At 67.1% G+C, this 22479-nt stretch overlaps 2 protein-coding genes across 3 annotated transcripts; both read right to left on the bottom strand.

The window, feature by feature from the left end:
- Positions 1–1530: 1530 nt before the first annotated feature.
- RFX5 (regulatory factor X5) lies at positions 1531–14335 on the bottom strand. The gene is made up of 12 exons (XM_068174740.1): positions 14115–14335; positions 13488–13618; positions 13133–13166; positions 12922–13004; positions 12092–12223; positions 11407–11523; positions 11114–11195; positions 10315–10513; positions 8386–8474; positions 5579–8304; positions 3517–5176; positions 1531–2547 (listed from the first exon to the last, which is right to left on the bottom strand). Exons 2-12 carry the CDS (start codon positions 13604–13606, stop codon positions 1531–1533), a joined length of 6258 nt encoding a protein of 2085 aa, XP_068030841.1. The 5' UTR covers positions 13607–13618; positions 14115–14335.
- Positions 14336–16085: 1750 nt separating this feature from the next.
- LOC137463721 (methanethiol oxidase-like) lies at positions 16086–22301 on the bottom strand. 2 transcript variants are annotated; one of them, XM_068175052.1, is made up of 12 exons: positions 22212–22301; positions 20517–20580; positions 20138–20261; positions 19589–19777; positions 19297–19417; positions 18981–19163; positions 18345–18526; positions 18035–18113; positions 17664–17785; positions 17483–17575; positions 16693–16811; positions 16086–16292 (listed from the first exon to the last, which is right to left on the bottom strand). In XM_068175052.1, the coding sequence occupies exons 1-12, from the start codon at positions 22213–22215 to the stop codon at positions 16130–16132; spliced, it is 1443 nt and encodes a 480-aa protein (XP_068031153.1). In that variant the 5' UTR covers positions 22216–22301; the 3' UTR covers positions 16086–16129. The 2 variants fall into 2 exon arrangements, with proteins under 2 accessions (XP_068031153.1, XP_068031152.1); XM_068175051.1 differs by lacking the exons at positions 20517–20580; positions 22212–22301 and having other exon boundaries at positions 20138–20267.
- Positions 22302–22479: the final 178 nt, after the last annotated feature.

The raw sequence follows: 22479 nt of genomic DNA, 5'->3' as shown, positions 1-22479 counted from the left end.
ATCACCCAGGAATTCAGGAGCAGAAATCACCCAGAATTTCAGGAGCAGGGATCATCCAGGAATTCCAGGAGGAATTTCAGGAGGACAGCCCTGAAATCCCATTCAGAATTCCAAGGAAGAAATCAGGGACTGTTTTCAGCAGATCCACGGGATCCACACCAGGAATTACTCCAAAACCTCAAAAACTCTTCCAGCACCGGAAAAAAATAGCTGGAAAATCCCCTTTTCCACCCAGTTATTCCCTCCCGGATTCCAGGGAAGCGGAGGGAATAAAAAGGGAGGGATTAAACGTAATTATTTCTCATTATTCAACTTCCCACCAACTCCAGCCGAAGTTTTCCAGGGACGACATTCCCGAGGGGACGAGTGACCCCCGCCAATCCAAATTTTACGTAATCCACGGAATCTCAGAGGGGATTTTGGGCAATTCCAAAGCTCCCGGAGGCACCAGATGGCCCCGGGAGGGAGCATCGGGGGAAGGGTTGGCAAATCCTCCAGAGGAAAAGCGGCTGGGAAAGGCTCGGGAAGGGGAATTGCGCCACTTCCCCCGCGGGCAGCGGGGCTTGGGCAGCAATCCCCTGGAAGGGCGAGGGGAGAGGGACTGGGGAGCGGTACCTGGAGCGATCCCATCCCGCGAGGCCCCGCTCGGCGAGCCCGGCCCTGCGGCCGGCGCGGGCGGCTCATCCCGGGCACCGGCGGCTGCTGCGGGGAAAGGCGGAAAAACGCCCGGAAATCACCGCAAAACCCGCCGCGGGGAAAAGGCGACCTCCTGCCCGGCTCCTGCGCCACGAAGCGCCGGCGGAGGCCGCGGGGGGAACCCGGAGGAGGAGGAGGAGGAGGAGGAGGAGGCGAGGCCGGACACGGAGCGGCCGCGGAACCGCCGGGGGGAGCGGGCTGAGGGGGGTGGAGGAGGCCGCGGCGGGGCCGGGCTCACCTCGGGGCAGCGGGGAGGAGCGGGGCCGCGGGGAGAGGAGCGGAGGGGGCGGAAGGGGCCGGCGGAGCGGGGCCGGAGCGGGGCCGGAGCGGAGCGGGCCCGGCGGAGCCTCCCCAGGCCCGGCCCGGCGCCGCCTCACGGGGCTGAGGGGCCACAGCGCCCCCTGGCGGCCCGGAGGCGCGGGGAAGGGGGCGGGGCCTGACGCGGGGTGTGGATTTTGGGGCGTGGCTTTTTGTGCTTATATGGATATGTGGGCGTGGTTAACGCACTAATATGGACAGCGGGGCGGGACCTGGGTGCGGAATAGAGGCGTGGCTTCCGAGGCCAAGGGGCGTGGTCGAAGCCCCGGATGCGAAAAAGGGCGTGGCACATGTACATATATGGCTAAAGGGGCGTGGTCTCGGTACGGACCAAGCCCGAGGCGCCCCGCGGGTTCCGCGTTAACGAAAATCGGCGATTTCGGCGGAAAATCGCCTCGCATGTCGCTGTCACCACCCCCCCTTGTCAGTGTCCCCTTCCCACTCCCCGCGTCCCCTCCCAGTTCCCGCGCTCTCAGACACGACAGCCGCGCTCGAGTGACTGGTTTTTACTGGTTTTTACTGGTGTGACGCAGGGGACCCTGTCCCCGCCCTCGTGTGTCCCTCGCGGTGCCCGGAGCGGGGCTGTCCCTGCGTGTCCCCCACGGGGGACCCGGCCTGGCTGCGACCCCGCTGTGCCAGGCCGTCCGGTGCCAGCCTGGTGCCCGCCCTGCCGTCCCTGATGACACTGACGCGGACGGGAGTGACGGGCCTGGGGGGCGCGGTGGCACTGCCAGGCCTGTCCCCAAGCGTGGCGCCGTCCCTGGACGGGCAGTCCCTGACCGGGATGGTGGCACTGCCACTGACTGGTGTGTCCATGATGGGGGGACTGCCAGTGACGTGCCTGTCCCCAGGGGTGTCACCGTCCCTGGACGAGCACTCCCTGACAGGGACGGTGGCACTGCCACCCACTGACCCGGCCCCAACAGGGACGGTGGCACCGTCCCTGGACGGGCACTCCCTGACAGGGACGGTGGCACTGCCACAGGCCAGCATGTCCCCGACGGGGAGGATGGCATGGCCGGGCACCCTCGATTCCACGATGGTGGCGGTGACCCTGGGGATGGAGTCCCCGACGAGGACGGTGGCACTGACAAAGACAGGCGTGTCCACGATGGTGACAGTGCTCCTGGACAGGCTGGCCCTGACGGGGACGGGGACACTGCCCAGGATCCTCCTGTCCATCACAGTGCCACTGAGAGTGACCAGCGCGTCCACGACAGCGGCAGTGCCCGTGGACGGGCAGTCCCTGATGGGCACGGTGGCACCGCCAGCCACCGCGCTGTCCCCAGGGGTGCCACTGGCCCAGAATGGGCTGTCGCCGACAGGGATGGTGGCACTGCTGGTGACAGACGTGTCCACGATGGTGGCAGTGCCCCTGGATAGGCTGTCCCTGACGGGGACAGTGGCACTGCCAGAGAGCAGCCTGTCCCCAGGAGCGCCACTGTCCCTGGAGGGGCAGTCCCTGCCAGGAGGGGTGCCACTGTCAGTGACCAGCCTGTCCCCAGCAGTGCCACCAACGCTGACCGGCCTGTCCTCAACGGGGACAGTGGCAGTGCCAGTGCGCAGCCTGTCCTCAGTGGGGACAGTGGCAGTGCCCCTGGATGGGCTGTCCCTGACGGGGACAGCGGCTCTGCCAGACACTGGCATGTCCCTGACCGTGCCAGCTGGGCTGTCCCTGGCAGGGACAGTGGCACTGCTCCTGCCCGGCCTGTCCCCAGTGTCAGGGGCCCTGGATGTCATGTCCCTGATGGGGACGGTGGCACCGTCCCTGACCAGACGGCCACCACTGCCACCAGCCCTGGCTGTGCTGTCCCTGATGGGGACACTGCCCCTGCCAGCGAACGGCCTGTCCCCAGTGGTGGCACTGCCCCTGCCCGGCCTGTCCCCAGTGGTGGCACTGCCCCTGCCCAGCCTGTCCCCAGTGGTGGCACTGCCCCTGCCAGCGACCAGCCTGTCCCCAGTGGTGGCACTGCCCCTACCTGGCCTGTCCCCAGTGGTGGCACTGCCCCGGCCCAGCCTGTCCCCACTGCCACTGCCCCTGGGTGACCTGTCCCTGACAGGGACATTGCCACTGCCCCTGCCCAGCCTGTCCCCAGTGGTGGCATTGCTGCTGCCTGGCCTGTCCCCAGTGGTGGCACTGCCCCTGCCCAGCCTGTCCCCACTGCCACTGTCTCTGGGTGACCTGTCCCTGACGGGGACATTGCCACTGCTCCTGCCCAGCCTGTCCCCGGTGGTGGCACTGCCCCTGCCCGGCCTGTCCCCAACAGCAGTGGCCCTGGGTGACCTGTCCCTGATGGGGACGGTGGCACTGCCCCTGCTCAGCCTGTCCCCAGTGGTGGCACTGCTCCTGGAGGAGCTGTCCCTGACAGGGACGGTGGCACTGCCAGTCACAGCGCTGCCCCCAGTGCCACCGCCCCTGGGTGAGCTGTCCCTCCTAGGGACAGTGGCACCGCCACCAGGGACTGGCTTGTCCCTGGCAGGGATGGTGGCACTGCCCCTGACCAATCTGTCCTCAGTGGTGCCACTGCCCCTGGCTGTGCTGTCTCTGATGGGGACGGTGGCACTGCCCCTGCCCGGCGTGTCCCCAGTGGTGGCACTGCCCCTGGCTGCGCTGTCCTTGACAGGGACGGTGGCACTGCCCCTGCCCGGCCAGTCCCCAGTGGTGGCACTGCCCCTGGCTGCGCTGTCCTTGACAGGGACAGTGGCCCTGCCCCTGCCCAGCATGTCCCCAGGGGTGGCACTGGCTCTTGCTGACCTGTCCTTAACAGGGACAGTGGCATGGCCACCGTCTGAGCTGTCCTTGATGGGGAGAGTGGCACTGCCCCTGCCCAGCCTGTCCCCAGTGCCACTGTCTCTGGGTGACCTGTCCCTGATAGGGACACTGCCGCTGCCAGCGACCGGCCTGTCCCCAGTGGTGGCACTGCCCCTGCCAGGCCTGTCCCCACTGCTACTGTCTCTGGCTGCGCTGTCCTTGACAGGGACGGTGGCACTGCCCCTACCCGGCCTGTCCCCAGTGGTGGCACTGCCCCGGCCCAGCCTGTCCCCAGTGGTGGCATTGCTGCCGCCAGGCCTGTCCCCAGTGGTGGCACTGCCCCGGCCCAGCCTGTCCCCAGTGCCACTGTCTCTGGGTGACCTGTCCCTGATGGGGACACTGCCACTGCCAGCGACCGGCCTGTCCCCAGTGGTGGCACTGCCCCTGCCCGGCCTGTCCCCAGTGGTGGCACTGCCCCGGCCCAGCCTGTCCCCAGTGGTGGCATTGCTGCTGCCTGGCCTGTCCCCAGTGGTGGCACTGCCCCTGCCCAGCCTGTCCCCACTGCCACTGTCTCTGGGTGACCTGTCCCTGACGGGGACATTGCCACTGCTCCTGCCCAGCCTGTCCCCGGTGGTGGCACTGCCCCTGCCCGGCCTGTCCCCAACAGCAGTGGCCCTGGGTGACCTGTCCCTGATGGGGACGGTGGCACTGCCCCTGCTCAGCCTGTCCCCAGTGGTGGCACTGCTCCTGGAGGAGCTGTCCCTGACAGGGATGGTGGCACTGCCAGTCACAGCGCTGCCCCCAGTGCCACCGCCCCTGGGTGAGCTGTCCCTCCTAGGGACAGTGGCACCGCCACCAGGGACTGGCTTGTCCCTGGCAGGGATGGTGGCACTGCCACTGACTGGCCTGTCCCCAGTGGTGGCACTGCCCCGGGATGGACTGGCCTTGACTGGTGCAGTGGCACTGCCACCAGCTGGGCTGTCCCTGGTGGGAATGGTGGCACTCCTGGTGACCGGCCTGTCCCCAGTGGTGGCACTGCCATGGGATGGGCTGTCCTTGACTGGTGCAGTGGCACTGCCACCAGCTGGGCTGTCCCTGGTGGGAATGGTGGCACTCCTGGTGACCGGCCTGTCCCCAGTGGTGGCACTGGCCCTGGGCGAGCTGTTCTTGACGGGGATGGTGGCACTGCCCCTGGATGGGCTGTCCTGCCTGGGGACAGTGGCACTGCCCCGGGATGAGCTGTCCTTGACAGGGATGGTGGTACTGCCACGGACTGGCTTGTCCTTAGTGGGGACGGTGGCACTGCCGCCAGCTGGGCTGTCCCTGACAGGGCCAGTGGCACTCCTGGTGACCGGTCTGTCCCCAGTGGTGCCACTGGCCCTGGGTGAGCTGTCCTTGACAGGGACAGTGGCACTGCCACTGACTGGTCTGTCCCCAATGGCACTGGCCCTGGGTGAGCTGTCCCTGACAGGGCCAGTGGCACTCCTGGTGACCGGCCTGTCCCCAGTGGTGCCACTGGCCCTGGGCGAGCTGTCCTGCCTGGGGACGGTGGCACTGCCCCGGGATGTGCCATCCCTGACAGGGATGGTGGCACTGCCAGGGACTGGCTTGTCCTTGACAGGGACGGTGGCACTGACTGGCCTGTCCCCAGTGGTGGCACTGCCCCGGGATGGACTGGCCTTGATAGGGACAGTGGCACTGCCACCAGCCGGGCTGTCCCTGGTGGGAATGGTGGCACTCCTGGTGACCGGCCTGTCCCCAGTGGTGGCACTGCCATGGGATGGGCTGTCCTTGACTGGTGCAGTGGCACTGCCACCAGCTGGGCTGTCCCTGGTGGGAATGGTGGCACTCCTGGTGACCGGCCTGTCCCCAGTGGTGGCAGTGGCCCTGGGCGAGCTGTTCTTGACAGGGATGGTGGCACTGCCCCGGGATGGGCTGTCCCCAGTGGTGGCACTGCCCCTGGCCAGACTGTCCTTGACAGGTGTAGTGGCACTGCCACCAGCTGGGCTGTCCCTGACAGGGTTGGTGGCACTCCTGGTGACCGGTCTGTCCCCAGCGGTGCCACTGGCCTGGGATGCACTGTCCTTGACAGGGATGGTGGCACTGCCACCAGCTGTGCTGTCCCTGATGGGGACAGTGGCACTGCCACCAGCCAGGCTGTCCCTAATGGTGGCACTGCCCCTGATGGGCCTGTCCGGAGTGGTGGCACTGATCCTGGATGGACTGTCCTTGACAGGGATGGTGGCACTGCCACCAGCGGTGGGGACAGTGGCACTTCTAGCAACAGACCTGTCACCAGGGACACTGGCCCTGGAGGGGCTGTCCTTACTGCAGACACTGGCACTGCCAGGGACTGGCTTGTCCCTGACAGGGAGGGTGGCACTGTCCCTGGTGGGAATGGTGGCACTCCTGGTGACCGGCCTGTCCCCAGCGGTGCCACTGGCACTGGAGGAGCTGTCCCTGACAGGGACAGTGGCACTGCCAGTGACTGGTCTGTCCCCAGTGTCACTGACCATGGGTGAGCTGTCCCTGACAGGGCTGGTGTCATTGCCAGGGTCCGGCCTGTCCGTGACAGGGACAGTGGCACTGCCATTGACTGGTCTGTCCTCTGTGGTGGCACAGCCAGTGACAAGCCTGTCCCCAGTGGTGGCACTGGCAGCAACTGGCCTGTCCTCCATGGTGGCACTGTCACTGGAGGAGCTGTCCGTGACAGGGACAGTGGCACAGCCAGTGTCTGGCCTGTCCTCAGTGGTGCCACTGTCACTGGAGGAGCTGTCCGTGACAGGGACAGTGGCACTGGCGGTGACCGGCCCGTCCTCCCTGGTGGCACTGGCAGCGACTGGCCTGTCCTCAGTGGTGGCACTGCCAGTGTCCAGCCCATCCTCAGTGTCACTGACCATGGGTGAGCTGTCCCTGACAGAGACAGTGGCACTGCCACCGCCAGGAGAGCCACCACTGGGGAAGCTGGCACAGCCACTGACCAGACTGTCCCCAAGGGGGACGCTGGCACTGCCACTGACTGAGCTGTCACTAACAGGGACAGTGGCACTGCCACTGACTGAGCTGTCCCCAAGGGGGACGCTGGCACTGCCACTGACTGAGCTGTCACTAACAGGGACAGTGGCACTGCCACTGACTGAGCTGTCCCCAAGGGGGACGCTGGCACTGCCACTGACTGAGCTGTCACTAACAGGGACAGTGGCACTGCCACTGACTGAGCTGTCCCCAAGGGAGACGCTGGCACTGCCACTGACTGAGCTGTCACTAACAGGGACAGTGTCACTGCCACTGACTGAGCTGTCCCCAAGGGAGACGCTGGCACTGCCACTGACTGAGCTATCACTAATGGGGACAGTGGCACTGCCACTGACTGAGCTGTCACTAATGGGGACAGTGGCACTGCCACTGACTGAGCTGTCACTAGGGGGGACGCTGGCACTGCCACTGACTGGGCTGTCCCCAAGGGGGACGCTGGCACTGCCACTGACTGAGGTGTCACTAGGGGGGACAGTGGCACTGCCACCACCAGCAGATCCATCACCAGGGATGCTGCCACTGACTAGGCTGTCCCTAAGGGGGATGGTGGCACTTCCCTCAGCTGGGCTGTCCTCAAGTGGGGTGGTGGCACTGCCATTGACCAAGCTGTCCCCAAGGGAGATGCTGGCACTGCCACTGACTGAGCTGTCCCCAAGGGAGATGCTGGCACTGCCACTGACTGAGCTGTCCCCAAGGGGGATGCTGGCACTGCCACTGACTGAGCTGTCCCCAAGGGGGACGCTGGCACTGCCACTGACTGAGCTGTCCCCAAGGGGGACGCTGGCACTGCCACGGACCGGGCTGTCCCCATCAGCCCCCGTGTCACTATCAACCTCCATGCTGTCCCCACCACTCTCAGCAGCAGCGCCAGCGACCCCCCTGTCCCCAGCAGGCACGGTGGCACTGCCAGCCCCGGGTGACCCCCCTGGGGGCGAATCCCCGCCCTCCTCCCCCTTGGGGACCTCCACGTCCTCGGGTGACATCGCCGCGTCCTCCGGCCGCTTGCGGGGCCTCCCGCGCCTCCTCTTGTGCGCGGCGCCGTCCCCTGCTCCCTCCAGGGCCCGCTTGGTGGCCTTGCCGCGCTGTCCCTCGCCGTCCCCCGCCGCCCGGGCGCTGCCGCCGGGGGTCTCGGCCGCGGGGACCCCCACGCCGGGCAGCAGCACGTTGAGCACGGGGATGGCGGCGGGCGGGCTCAGCAGCCCCGCGGCGCCGGCGCCGCCCGGGGCCAGCGCGGTGCCCACGGGCAGCGGCAGCGCCACCTTCACCGTGCCGCCCAGCGGCGCCGCCGTCAGCCTGGGCACCAGCACCGGCGGCGCTGGGCGCACCGGGGCGGCGCCGGGGCCCGGGGGTCGCTCCGAGGGCGGCATGCGGGGCAGCAGCAGCGGCAGCCGGGCCACCAGGGCGTTCACCTGCGGGCTGCTGGCCGGCCGCGGGGGCTCCGGCGGCTTCTTCTTCTCCGGCCGCGGCTGGACGTGGCCTTTGGGGACGCCGTCCTTCTTGGCCTGTGGCGACGGAGGTGGCGTCGGGGCTGGGTCACCTCTCGGTGCCCGCCGGGCTCGGGGAGGGGGTCCAGGGGGTCTCACCTGCTCCTGGCCGCTGTCCGAGGGGTCCAGGCCGTTCTTCTTGGGGGCTGCGGGTGGCCGAGGGTCCTGGGGGGGCTTGTCCGTGTTTTCTGTGGGAGGAGGGGACGTGACCGGGGTGGAGGGGCCACTGGAACTGTGGAGGGGACACGGCGCAGTGGAAGAGGGCACTGACAAGGGGGGGGACACCCCATCCCACCCCCTCGGGTGGTGACAGCGACATGCGAGGCGATTTTCCCCCGAAATCGCCGATTTTCGTTAACGCGGAACCCGCGGGGCGCCTCGGGCTTGGTCCGTACCGAGACCACGCCCCCAAACACCGTGAGACCACGCCCTTTTAACCATATATGTACATAGCCCGCCGAGGCCACGCCCACCCCTCAATCCCCATTCAAGTCCAACCTACGACCCCCGCATTCAAACCACGCCCCCAGGGGGGTGACAGTGTCCCAGGGGGGTGACAGCGTCCCCAGGGGGTGACAGTGTCCTGGGGAGGTGACAGTGTCCCCAAGGAGGTGACAGTGTCCCCAGGGGGTGACAGTGTCCCAGGGAGGTGACAGCGTCCCCAGGGGGTGACAGTGTCCTGGGGAGGTGACAGTGTCCCCAAGGAGGTGACAGTGTCCCCAGGGGGTGACAGTGTCCCAGGGGGTGACAGCGTCCCCAGGGGGTGACAGTGTCCCAGGGAGGTGACAGTGTCCCCAAGGAGGTGACAGTGTCCCAGGGGGTGACAGCGTCCCCAGGGGGTGACAGTGTCCCAGGGAGGTGACAGTGTCCCCAAGGAGGTGACAGTGTCCCAGGGAGGTGACAGTGTCCCCAGGGGGTGACATCATCCCAGGGGGGTGACAGTGTCCCCAAGGAGGTGACAGTGTCCCCAAGGAGGTGACAGTGTCCCCAGGGGGTGACAGCATCCCAGGGGGGTGACAGAGTCCCGGGGGGGTGACAATGCCCCCAAGGAGGTGACAGTGTCCCCAAGGGGGTGACAGTGTCCCAGGGAGGTGACAGTGTCCCCAGGGGGTGACAGCGTCCTGGGGAGGTGACAGTGTCCCCAAGGAGGTGACAGTGTCCCCAGGGGGTGACAGCATCCCAGGGGGGTGACAGTGTCCCGGGGGGGTGACAATGCCCCCAAGGAGGTGACAGTGTCCCCAAGGGGGTGACAGCATCCCAGGGAGGTGACAGTGTCCCCAGGGGGTGACAGCGTCCCGGGGAGGTGACAGTGTCCCCAAGGAGGTGACAGTGTCCCGGAGGGTGACAGTGTCCCGGGGGGGTGACAGTGTCCCCAAGGGGGTGACAGCGTCCCGGGGGGGTGACAGTGTCCCCAGGGGGTGACAGCATCCCAGGGGGGTGACAGTGTCCCAGGGGGGTGACAGTGTCCCCAGGGGGTGACAGTGTCCCCAAGGAGGTGACAGTGTCCCAGGGGGGTGACAGTGTCCCAGGGGGGTGACAGTGTCCCCAAGGAGGTGACAGTGTCCCGGGGGGGTGACAGTGTCCCCAAGGGGGTGACAATGTCCCCAAGGAGGTGACAGTGTCCCCAAGGAGGTGACAGTGTCCCAGGGGGGTGACAGTGTCCCCAGGGGTTGACAGTGTCCCCAGGGGGTGACGGCATCCCAGGGGGGTGACAATGCCCCCAGGGGGGTGACAATGCCCCCAAGGGGGTGACAGTGTCCCCAAGGGGGTGACAGTGTCCCCAGGGGGTGACAGTGTCCCCAGGGGTTGACAGTGTCCCCAGGGGGTGACAGCGTCCCAGGGGGGTGACAATGCCCCCAGGGGGGTGACAATGCCCCCAAGGGGGTGACAGTGTCCCCAGGGGGTGACAGCATCCCAGGGGGGTGACAATGCCCCCAAGGGGGTGACAGTGTCCCCAGGGGGTGACAGCGTCCCGGGGGGGTGACAATGCCCCCGGGGCTGGCAGCGTGCCCGCTGTCCCCGGCTGACCTTGGACCACCATGGCCATGAGCAGGTCGGCGTGGGCCGAGCGGGGGCTGATGATGTGCTGCTGCAGCAGGAACTGCGCCACCTCCACGATGTTGTTGAAGGAGCGCCGCAGGATCTTCTCGGCCCAGTCGCACGTCAGGGCACACGCGGCCTCCGTCACCTCGCTGCTGTAGGACTGCGCCAGCTCGGCCAGCTCCGCCTGCGGGGACAGCCACAGCGACAGGGACATCACACAGGGGACAGCGGGGAGGGGACACGGGGACACTGTCACCTCGCTGCTGCAGGGCTCTGACTGCTGGGGACAGGGACAGGGACAGCTCATGAGAGCGGGGACTGGAGGACCGCAGGGAGGGGACAGCAGGAGGGTCATGGAGCAGAGCAGGACACAGGAATGAGCCCACGGAGCAGGATGGGACAGCGGGATGGGGACAGGATGGGATTCATGGAGCAAAGCAGGACCTGCATCCCACCATCCCATCAACCATCCCATCAACCATCCCATCAACCATCCCATCACCCATCCATCCCATCAACCATCCCATCAACCATCCCATCATTCCATCCCATCCCATCAACCATCCCATCCCATCACCCATCCCATCCCATCAACCACCCCATCAACCATCCCATCATTCCATCCCATCCCATCCCATCCCATCCCATCCCATCCCATCATTCCATCCCATTCCATCCCATCCCATCCCATCATCCCATCCCATCATCCCATCTCATCCCATCCCATCATCCCATCCCATCCCATCCCATCCCATCCCATCCCACCCCATCCCGCAGCTCTCACCGTCTCGGTCACTTTGAGGTCCAGGCTGGGCAGGGGAGGAAGGCTGACCACGGTCTTCCTCCGGATCCCGCCGTAGCAGTACGTTGGGAAGAGTCAAGGATTTTTCCCGAGCCCAAAAAATGGGAACCAACCCCTGAAGAACCCTCAGGAATGGGAAAAAATGGGGGAAAACCAGGAAAACTGGGAAAACTGGGAAAAAGAATGGGAAAAAAACGGGGAAAAACAAGAACAAACCAGGAAAAAACTGGAAGAAGAGCAGCTGGCACCACAAATTCCAGCCTGGGGAAGGATATTTGGATTGTCCGCGGCCTCCCAGGCGCCGGGCTTTGATATTTGGGAAGATTTCCCGGATGATCTTGCCGAAGTTGGCCGTGCTCAGCGGGCGGCAGCCGAGGTTGTCGCAGTAGCGCCTGCGGGGAGGGACCGGAGCTCACCGGAAATCCCGGGATACTGCCAGGGAATGCCAGGGCAGCGGGGCCCCAGGGACGTGGGAACGTGGGGCACCAGGACATGGGGACGTGGGGACACCAGGGACAAGGGGACATGGGACACCAGGACATGGGGACATGGGACACCAGGACAGGGACGTGGGGACACCAGGACATGGGGACATGGGACACCAGGACAGGGATGTAGGACATCAGGACAGGGACGTGAGACATGAGGACAGAGGGTCCCCAGGGAGGTGGGGACATGGGGATGTGGGACACCAGGACAGGGGGACATGGGACACCAGGACAGGGGGACATGGGACACCAGGGACAGGGGGACATGGGACACCAGGACAGGGACGTGGGACACCACAACAGGGATGTGGGACACCAGAACAGGGACGTAGGACATCAGGACAGGGACGTGGGACATGAGGACAGAGGGTCCCCAGGGAGGTGGGGACGCGGGGACGCGGGACACCAGGACAGGGGGTTCTCAGGGAGGTGGGGACGTGGGGACGTGGGGACATGGGACAGCCCGGCTGACTTGTAGGCGTCGTAGACGTCCTGCTTGGGCAGGCAGGTGTCCGTGTGCTCCTCCAGGTGGTTGCGGATCCAGCTGCAGGCGTGCATGTGCTCGGCCGTGCCCAGCGCGCTCAGCTCCAGCGAGGAGCCGCTGCTGCTCCGCGGGGCTCCCACGGCCACGCGTGCCACAGCCAGGGAGGGGAGGCACAGCCAGGGACGAGGGCACAGCCAGGGAGGGGAGGCACAGGGAGGAAGGAGAGGCCGTCGGCATCCCTGTGCCGGCTGCCGTCCGACAGATCCACCCTGGAGCATCCCTGTCCCAGCTCCATCCCCGTCCCATCCCAACAGCTCCATCCTGCTCCAGTCCTGTCCCACCTTCCTTCCACTCCACCTCCATCCCAAGCCCTCCCACTCTGTCATTCCCAGCCCATCCCACCCCACCCCACGGATCCCACCCCACGGATCCCACCCCATGGATCCCACCCCATGGATCCCACCCCACGGATCCCACCCCACATATCCCACCCCATGGATCCCATCCTATGGATCCCACCCCATGGATCCCACCCCACATATCCCACCCCATGGATCCCACCCCACGGATCCCACCCCACATATCCCACCCCATGGATCCCACCCCACGGATCCCACCCCACATATCCCACCCCATGGATCCCATCCTATGGATCCCACCCCATGGATCCCACCCCACATATCCCACCCCACATATCCCACCCCACATATCCCACCCCATGGATCCCACCCCATGGATCCCACCCCACATATCCCATCCTATGGATCCCACCCCACAGATCCCACCCCACGGATCCCACCCCATGGATCCCCCCTCACCTCTTCTCGCCCAGGCTGGGCCCTGAGGGCAGCTGCAGGTACAGGTAGAGTTTGTCGCTGTCCGAGAACTTCTGCACGTCCTGCTGCGCTCCCAGGGCGTGGGGACAAGGACAAGGTGACGGATCCGCCAGGATGAGCGCGAAAAGCAGGATCAGCCAGCAGGGCTGGGGGTTCCCTGCCCTCCAGCCCAGCATTCCAGGGGAACACTCACCAGGATGGAGTCCACCTTGCTCTGCACGGATTTGCTGCGTGGGACAGAGGCCACCATGAGTCAGGGATGATCCCAGAAAATCCTGGGATTGCAATTCCCACTCTTCCCAAGGCTCCCGAGCTCCTTCCAGAGCTCAGAGATCCAGGATGGATCCAGGATGGATCCCACCACATCAGGGGGGTGCTGGACTGGTTTGGCACCCAAAACAGGCACCCCTGCCCCCCTGGTGTCCCCTGTCCCCACCTCTCCTCCCTTCAGCCCCCTTCAGCCTCCTCCCAATTCCCGGTCCCCACCCCCTGAGCCGCGCCTGGGGCGCCCCGGAGGAATTCCCAAATTCCCGGGGCCCTGCCCTTACGAGATGTTGCCCCGGAGCTCCTGGAGCAGCGTGCTGGACTCGGTGGCACCGCCCCGGGCACCGCCAGGTGACAAAGTGCCCTTCCTGGTAGCTCTGGTCCCCAGCCCCTCGTCAGCCATGGCAGCTGTGTCCTGCTGGCAGCAGGAAAAAAACGGGAATTTTGGTTTAAAGGCAGGAATAAATCCCATTCTGGATTCTCACGGCACATGTGGGCACGGAGCCACTGGTGGCCACGGAAACGGGACGGGGACATCTGCAGTGACCCGGGCAGGGTTGGGGTGCTGGGGACACCGGGACAGGGGGTCCGCAGGGACACGGGACACCAGGAGGAGACTCCCGGGCACGCGGGGCCATGAGGCCACCGGAAGCGACCCCCGGGGCCGCCGCCGCCCTCCGCGCCCTCCCCCGCGGCCCGGGGCGCTCCCGGCCCGGCGCGACCCCCGCTCCGGACTCGGGGCGGTCCCGGGGGCCGGGAGCCCCCGTCCCGCGGCCGAGCCCGGGGTGTCCCCGGGTGTCCCGGGGTGTCCCCAGGCCCGTCCCCCCATCAGCCCCGCACCCACCTGGTCCCGTCCTGCTCGGGGGGGGGAGGGGGGGTCCCGCCACGTGCCCCGCGCCCCCCGCGCGAACCGAAAGTGGACGCGCCCCTCGCTCGCCGCGCGCGGCCCCTTCTTTTTTCTGATTGGCCGCGGCGCCGCTGGTCTGCCCGGATACGGCGGCGCCCGCGGCTGTGATTGGCTGAGCCCGCCCCCCCCGCCGCCGCCGGCTGGGGGTGAGCGCCCGGATGTGGCCGGGCGGGAGGGGCCGAAATCTGCCTGGCAACAGCGATCTGATTGGTCGGGGCGGGCGGCGCGAGGGGAGGCGGGTGTGCGGCGAGTGTGCAAACGGGTCACGTGGGGGGGGCGCGCGCGCGGGGGTCGGGCAACGGGGGGGCGTGTCACGTGCGCGTGTCACGTGTGAGTGTGCAAGGGAGGGTCACGCAGGGAGGTCACGTGTGCGGTGAGTGTGCAAGGGAGGGTCACGTGGGGAGATCACGTGTGCGGTGAGTGTGCAAGGGAGGGTCACGTGGGGAGGTTCGTGTGCCATGAGTGTGCAAGGGAGGGTCACGTGGGGAGGTCACGTGTGCCATGAGTGTGCAAGGGATGGTCACGTGGGGAGGTCACGTGTGCCATGAGTGTGCAAGGGAGGGTCACGTGGGGAGGTCACGTGTGCCATGAGTGTGCTAGGAATTTTTTGGGATTGTGGGAATTTTTGGGATTGGTGGAATTTTTGGGATTGTTGGAATTTTTGGGATTGTGGGATTTTCTGGGATTGTTGGATTTTTTGGGATTGGTGGATTTTTTGGGATTGGTGGAATTTTTGGGATTGGTGGATTTTTTGGGATTGGTGGATTTTTTGGGATTGTGGGATTTTTTGGGATTGTGGGATTTTTTGGGATTGTGGGATTTTTTGGGATTGGTGGAATTTTTGGGATTGGTGGATTTTTTGGGATTGGTGGATTTTTTTGGGATTGGTGGATTTTTTGGGATTGTGGGATTTTTTGGGATTGTTGGATTTTTTTGGGATTGGTGGAATTTTTGGGATTGGTGGAAATTTTGGGATTGGTGGAATTTTTGGGATTGTGGGGTGGATGGGATCTTAAAGCTCATCTCCTTCCACTGGCCCGCGTGGCTGCAGGAGCTGCCAAGGCTGGGCTTGCGCAATTCCAGGGGTGGGGAATCCATGGAAAAACATGGGCCAGGGAAGGATTTATCCCAAATATCCCACTTTATTTCTGGGCAAGACCTTTTCCAGCAGCCCCCAGGGATAAAACAGGGGGGGAATAGAGGGAAAAGAATGATAAAAAAGGGAATCAAGGGGGATAAAATAGGGATGAGGTGGGGATAAAATCCACACCTGGAAGCAAACCCCCGGGAGAAGAACCAGCGCCGGGAATTTCCCCCCGACACTTCCACAGTCCCCGCACGGCCCGGCCCGGCCCGGCCCGGCCCGGGGGTTTCCGGCCCCGCTGCCGCCCTCAGCCCCCGCCGGGATTTGTTTGTCTCGGGATCGCTCCGGGAATGAGCCTCGGGAAGCTGCGGCTGATGCAGGGAACAACTTTATTGATTGCAGGAGAAGCAGAGCCGGGCAGAGCAGCCCGGGGACAGGGACAGGGACGGCCGGGAGTGGCCCGGGGGATCCCAAACCCTGAAATCACCCAGGAGACCCCAAAGCCGGAATCCCCCCTGGGATCCTAAAGCCCGGAACCACCCAGGGGACACCAAACCCATCAGCCAGGGCACCCCAAAGGGCGAATCCCCCCCAAACCCATCAGCCAGGGCACCCCAAAGCCCGAATCCCCCCCAAACCCATCAGCCAGGGCACCCCAAAGGCCGAATCCCCCCAAACCCATCAGCCAGGGCACCCCAAAGGGCGAATCCCCCCCAAACCCATCAGCCAGGGCACCCCAAAGCCCGAATCCCCCCCAAACCCATCAGCCAGGGCACCCCAAAGGGCGAATCCCCCCAAACCCATCAGCCAGGGCACCCCAAAGGCCGAATCCCCCCGGGAGCCCAAGTCCCGCCGCCGGCGGCCTTTGCCCAGGGCGGCGCTGCCGGGGGGGACAGCGGCGCTGCCGGGGGGGACAGCGGCGCTGCCGGGGTCCCTCAGGGCAGGGTCACGGATTTGGAATCGCCGCCGGGGAAGCGAATCGCGTGCGCCAGGCACGGCCCGTTCGGCTCCTTGCCGAAATCCACCAGGAAGTTCTTGTTCACGGCCAGGCCGCCCTTGTCCGTGTCCACGTCGAGCTGCAGCATCACCGAGCCCTCCCTGCGCGGGGACAGCGGCGGCTCGTGGCGACAGCGACCCCCGGTGCCGCCCGGAGCCCGCCCGGAGCTGCTGCGGACGGCGCCGGGGGAGCGCCCGGCCCCGGGGCCAGCGGGATGGGCTCGGGGCCGCCTTTGGCTCCCCGGTTCCCAAAGCACGGGGACAAACCCATGGGCACGAGGGGCTCAGGGCCACTCTCCCCTCCCCACTTCCCCCTGGGTCGGCTCAGGCCGCGCCCGGCCAGGCCGGACCCCCTTGGGCTGAGCTCAGCCCGGGCTCTGCTCCATCCCGACCCGGCCGGGGCTCGGCCGGGAGCGGCGCCGGGGCAGCCCCGAGCGGGTCGCGGCCCCTTCCCCACGCCCGCCCGGGCCCGGGCAGCCTTTGGCAGCCGGCAGTGGCTCACTTGATCAGGCTGGGGTAGAACTGCCGGTCCCAGGTGCTGTAGAAGGAGTTGGTCACGTAGAGCCGCTTCCCGTCCAGGCTCAGCTGCAGCGAGGCGGGGCCGCCGTACACGCGCTTGCACTGGGACACACGGACTGGGCTTACTGGGGGCGCTGGGACACACGGACTGGGGGTACTGGGGGCGCTGGGACACACGGACTGGGGGTACTGGGAGCACTGGGGGCACTGGGACACACGGACTGGGCTTACTGGGCGTACTGGGACACACGGACTGGGCTTACTGGGGGCGCTGGGACACACGGACTGGGGATACTGGGAGCGCTGGGGGCACTGGGACACACGGACTGGGCTTACTGGGGGCGCTGGGACACACGGACTGGGCTTACTGGGGGCGCTGGGAGCAGTGGGGGCATTGGGGTGGGATGCCAGCAGGGGCATTGAGAGCAGGCTCACACCCACCCACGCTCAGGTGAGCACACACTCACCCTCACGCTCCGGTGGGCACACACTCACCCACCCACGCTCCGGTGGGCACACACACCCTCACGCTCCGGTGGGCACACACTCACCCACCCACGCTCCGGTGGGCACACACTCACCCTCACGCTCCAGTGAGCACACACTCACCCTCACGCTCCGGTGGGCACACACTCACCCACCCACGCTCAGGTGAGCACACACTCACCCACCCACGCTCCGGTGAGCACACACTCACCCTCACGCTCAGGCTCACCCCCAGGCACGCTCCCCCCAGTCCCGCCCGGCTGCTGCCAGCCCTGCCGGCCGCTCACCTTGACCACCAGCGGCTCGGGCTGGCACTTGAGCTCCTCGTCCCTGCACACGGTCACGGGGCCCCCGCGCAGGATGCTGCCCCCCACGAACACCTGCAAGGGCCGCGCTGGCACACGAGCGTTCCCCGGCCGTGGCCCCGCCGGCCCCGCTCAGCCCCCCGGGCCGGGCGCTGCCCCTCACCTGCCCCACCAGCCGGGGCTTGCAGTTCCTGGCCAGCTCGTACTGCCTGATGTCCCCGTGCAGCCAATTGCTCACGTACAGGAACCGGTCGTCCGGGCTGATGACGAGGTCGGCGATGAAGGCTGCGGGCAGAGCGGGGGCTCAGGGGCACGGGCAGCACCGGGGGAGGGCACACGGGCCTGGCGTGCGCCGGCCTTTGGGGCAGGGATCGGCACCTGGGGCTCGGCCAGCCTTTGGGCTCGGTCACGATTCGGGGTCGCCCAGCCGGGCGCTGGGGCCACCCAGCCGGGCGCTGGGGCCACCCAGCCGGCTGTGCCCGGCTGCAGAACTCGCCGAGGGAACAGGAATGCCACCCCCGAGGGCACACCAACCTGGCATCTTGGGCATGATCCAGCCCGACACGTCCTTGGCCGGGATCCGGATCACCTCCTCCACGGCCCAGTTGTCTCTCTGCACAGGGACACCGAGCCCGGCTGAGCCCGCGCTGCCCCCGGCCCGGCCCGAGCCGAGCCGAGCCGAGCGGGGCACAGCGGGCTCATCCCCCCGCTCCCCCGCAAGCCCCGGATCCGGACCCTCCCTGTCCCCGCTCCTCCTCCTCCTCCTCCTCCTCCTCCTCCTCGCCGGCCCCGTCCCGGCCGGCTCCCCCGCAGCCCCGGGGCCGCTGCCGGCGCTCGCACTCGCCTCGCAGGATTTGTAGAGGCGGAAGATGGCCCCGCTCAGGGCGCAGCCCACGTAGCCCTCGGCGGCCTCGGGGCTGTGCAGGAAGCGCACGTTCAGCGGCAGAGAATCCTCGCCCAGGTCGAAGCACTGCGTGAGGCTGCGGCACGACAAGTTCCACACGTTCAGGCGGCGGCCGAAGACCCCTGCGGGACACGGGGGGAAAGGCTCGGGGGCGGCCGGGGACAGGGAGCGCTCCCCGGAGGGCTCCTGGTGGGCATCGGCACGGAAAGGGCAGCAGCTGGGGAGGAGAAAGTGGGAAATGCAGCAGCTGGGGAGGAGAAACTGGGAAATGCAGGAGCTGGGGAGAACAGAGAGAATTGGAGGATTTGGGGAGAACAGAGAGAAATGCAGGATCTGGGAGGAACAGAGAGAATTGCAGGATCTGGGGAGAACAGAGAGAATTGCAGGGTCTGGGGAGAGCACAGAGAATTGCAGGATTTGGGAGCAGCCCGGCCCAGCCCGCCCTGGGTTCCACCCCTGCCCATCCTCAGCCCGAGCCTGGCAACGGCTCTGGGGCACAGATCGGCCTCTCGGGGGCACCGAGCCCTGCCAGCCCCGCGCTCAGCCCTGCCATCGGTGCCACCCGCGTGTCCCCACCTTTCTTGAGGTCATCGGGGTTGAAGCCGCGCCCGGCCACTTTGGGGACCATCCCGGCCGAGCTGACCAGGACGTTGTGCTGGGCCTTGTACCAGAAGTCGTTGCCGGTCGGGGGAGCCTCACACTCGTTCTCCCAGTTGCCCTTCAGCTCGTAGGTCTCTCCGTCCACCACCAGGAAGCCACCTGGCACGCACGAGGGACGCGGCGGTGACAAAGCCAGGCTCCCGCGTTCCCAGCGGGACTCCCGGCATGGGGATTCGGGCAGGGAAAAGGGAATTCGGGCAGGGAAAAGGGAATTCGGGCAGGGAAAATTCACCTTTGCCGTTGCCAGCGGGGTCGCCCATGTTTGCGATCAGGATGTCGCCGTTGGGCAGGGGGTGGGTGACAGACAGGTAGCCCTTGTTGCACTTCCAGAACACATCCACGGGCTCGATCATCTGCAAAGATCAGCGCGAATTTCAACCTCCGCCTGCTCGGCTCCTTTCTCGGCATCACAGAATCCTTCCTCGCTCCCTCCCTCCCTCTCTCGCTCCCTCGCGGTGCCCTCCGCCGTCCCCCCCTCCCTCCCTCCCTCCCTCGCTGCCGCCCCGGGCTCGTCCCGGCCGTACCTTGCAGATCCGAGGCGCCCGGCACTGGGAGCCCACATCCACCACGTAGATGCGGGAGGAGATGAGGCAGGGCAGGACCAGCTTGGTCTTTTTGGCCGCGGCGCCGCTGTCGAAGCAGCCGCAGGCGGGGCCCCAGCCCGCGCAGTGCAGCTCGTCCTTGAGGTTGGGCATGGGCAGCCGGTGGATCACCTGGGCACGGCCAAGGCAGCTCAGCCCGGGCCGAGCCGGGACTGCCCCGCGGGGAGCGGCCCCGGGCTTTGGGGGGCTCTGGAGAGGGGCTGGGAGCGGCCCCGGGCTTTGGGGGGCTCTGGAGAGGGGCTGGGAGCGGCCCCGGGCTTTGGGGGGCTCTGGAGAGGGGCTGGGAGCGGCCCCGGGCTTTGGGGGGCTCTGGAGAGGGGCTGGGAGCGGCCCCGGGTGCGGTGGGGACGTGGAAAAGCTTTCCCTCGGCTTTTTTCCCGGGCAAAAAGAGCTCCCTGGGCGGCCCCGGAGGGCTCGGGGAGCGCAGCCCCGGCACCGATCCCGCCCCCAGGGCCCAGCGGGGGCCGGTACCTGGCCGTAGTGGCAGGAGCGCGGGTTGAGGTCCACGGTGGCCAGGAAATCGGGCTGGTCGATGCAGGTGGACCTGTAGGTGCAGGTCACGTAGGCGACCTCCTCCCTCGGGGCTGGGGACACAAAAGCGCGCTCAGACCACCCCGGGAAGCCCCGAACGGGACGGGCAAAGCTCCGGGCAGCTCTCACAAGTGACCGCCGGCATTTTCGGGGTGCTGCGATTCCCTCCAGCTCCCCCCGGGCAGCCCTGGGGCCACTCCTGAGCCGGGAACAACCACGAGGAATCCCCGGCAGTTCTGGGAAAGGAGCTCAGCACAGACACTGAGCTCAGGGGGACCCCAAAAACCTCAAATCCCCCCGTTCAGCCCAGCCCCGTGGCCAGCACTCGCCTTTCAGCACGTCGGGACACGCGGGGTACTCGTAGCACGGAGCTCTGCACCTGTCTGGGGAGCAGATGGGACACCGTGAGCCCGGCCCGGGCCCCGCACCCCGATCCCGTTCCAGAGGGTCCCTCCCACCCCAGGGACCCCCGGGGCCACCCCCGGGGCCACCCCGGCCCTCCCTGGCGACCCGGGGCGAGCTCTCGGGGTGGCGCTGCCACCTCCCGGCTGCGGATGAGGGACCCTGGGCACAGCGCGGGGCCGAGCCTTGCTGGGGACACCCGAGCCCGCGGGGACCCCTCCCCAGCGCGACACGGGGACAGAGCTGTCACCCGAGCCGGGATGGGGACAGAGCTGTCACCCTGAGCCGGGATGGGGACAGAGCTGTCACCCTGAGACGGGATCGGGACAGAGCTGTCACCCTGAGCCGGGATGGGGACAGAGCTGTCACCCGAGCCGGGATGGGGACAGAGCTGTCACCCGAACCGGGACAGGATGGGGACAGAGCTGTCACCCGAACCGGGATGGGGACAGAGCTGTCACCCTGAGCCGGGATCGGGACAGAGCTGTCACCCTGAGACGGGATCGGGACAGAGCTGTCACCCTGAGCCGGGATGGGGACAGAGCTGTCACCCGAACCGGGACAGGATGGGGACAGAGCTGTCACCCTGAGCCGGGACAGGACGGGAACAGAGCTGTCACCCGAGCCGGGATGGGGACAGAGCGAACCGGATGGGGACAGAGCTGTCACCCTGAGCCGGGATCGGGACAGAGCTGTCACCCTGAGCCGGGATGGGGACAGAGCTGTCACCCGAACCGGGACAGGATGGGTACAGAGCTGTCACCCTGAGCCGGGATGGGGACAGAGCTGTCACCCGAGCCGGGATGGGGACAGAGCTGTCACCCGAACCGGGACAGGATGGGGACAGAGCTGTCACCCGAACCGGGATGGGGACAGAGCTGTCACCCTGAGACGGGACAGGACGGGAACAGAGCTGTCACCCTGAGCCGGGATGGGGACAGAGCTGTCACCCACGCCGGGACGGGGACAGAGCTGTCACCCTGAGCCGGGACAGGATGGGGACAGAGCTGTCACCCTGAGCCGGGATGGGGACAGAGCTGTCACCCAAGCCGGGACGGGGACAGAGCTGTCACCCTGAGCCGGGATCGGGACAGAGCTGTCACCCTGAGCCGGGACAGGATGGGGACAGAGCTGTCACCCTGAGACGGGACAGGATGGAGTACAGAGCTGTCACCCTGAGCTGGAATCGGGGACAGAGCTGTCACCCTGAGCCGGGATGGGGACAGAGCTGTCACCCGAACCGGGATGGGGACAGAGCTGTCACCCCGAGCCGGAATGGGGACTGAGCTGTCACCCTGAGCCGGGATAGGACGGGGACAGAGCTGTCACTCGGAGCCGGGACACGCTGGAAGCTCCAGCACGGACAATCCCTCTGGACCCCGGGTCCCAGGGCATGGCGCGGCCCCCGGCCCCCAGGAGCCCCCCAAGGCCCCGCAGACGCTCCGGGAGCAGCGGCCCCGCGGCCAGAGCTCGGCCGCAGCTCCCTCCTCGTGCCCGGGGCACAAAGGCACCTGTGCCCAGCTGTGCCCGGGCCATCCCCGCAGCCCCCGGGCGGTGGCTGGAGCCGGGCCCTGGCCGGGGCTGCGGGGCCGGGGCTGCGGGGGTCCCTTACCCATGGCTGCAGCTTTGGGGGTCGCGGTGGTGGCGGCGGAGGAGCTGGAGCCGAGGGGCAGCTGCTGCTGTCTCGGGGCTGGAGCGGCTGTGCGTGCCCTGGCTGCTCCCCGGGGGCCTTTTATCCCCGCAAAAGGGTGGGGGGAGCGGGGCCAAGCCCAGGGAGGGGCTGCCCAGCGCTTGGGAGGTGCCAGCCCGGTGCTGCGGCTTCTTTCCTCCTCCCCCGCCGCCAATCTGGGCCCAGAAATCTGCTGCTCCCTGCAGCTCCC

The sequence above is a fragment of the Anomalospiza imberbis genome, chromosome 29 (assembly GCF_031753505.1).
Source record: "Anomalospiza imberbis isolate Cuckoo-Finch-1a 21T00152 chromosome 29, ASM3175350v1, whole genome shotgun sequence".
In the NCBI taxonomy this organism is placed as follows: Eukaryota; Metazoa; Chordata; class Aves; order Passeriformes; family Viduidae; genus Anomalospiza; species Anomalospiza imberbis.
This window is presented reverse-complemented; position numbering and strand designations above follow the sequence as displayed.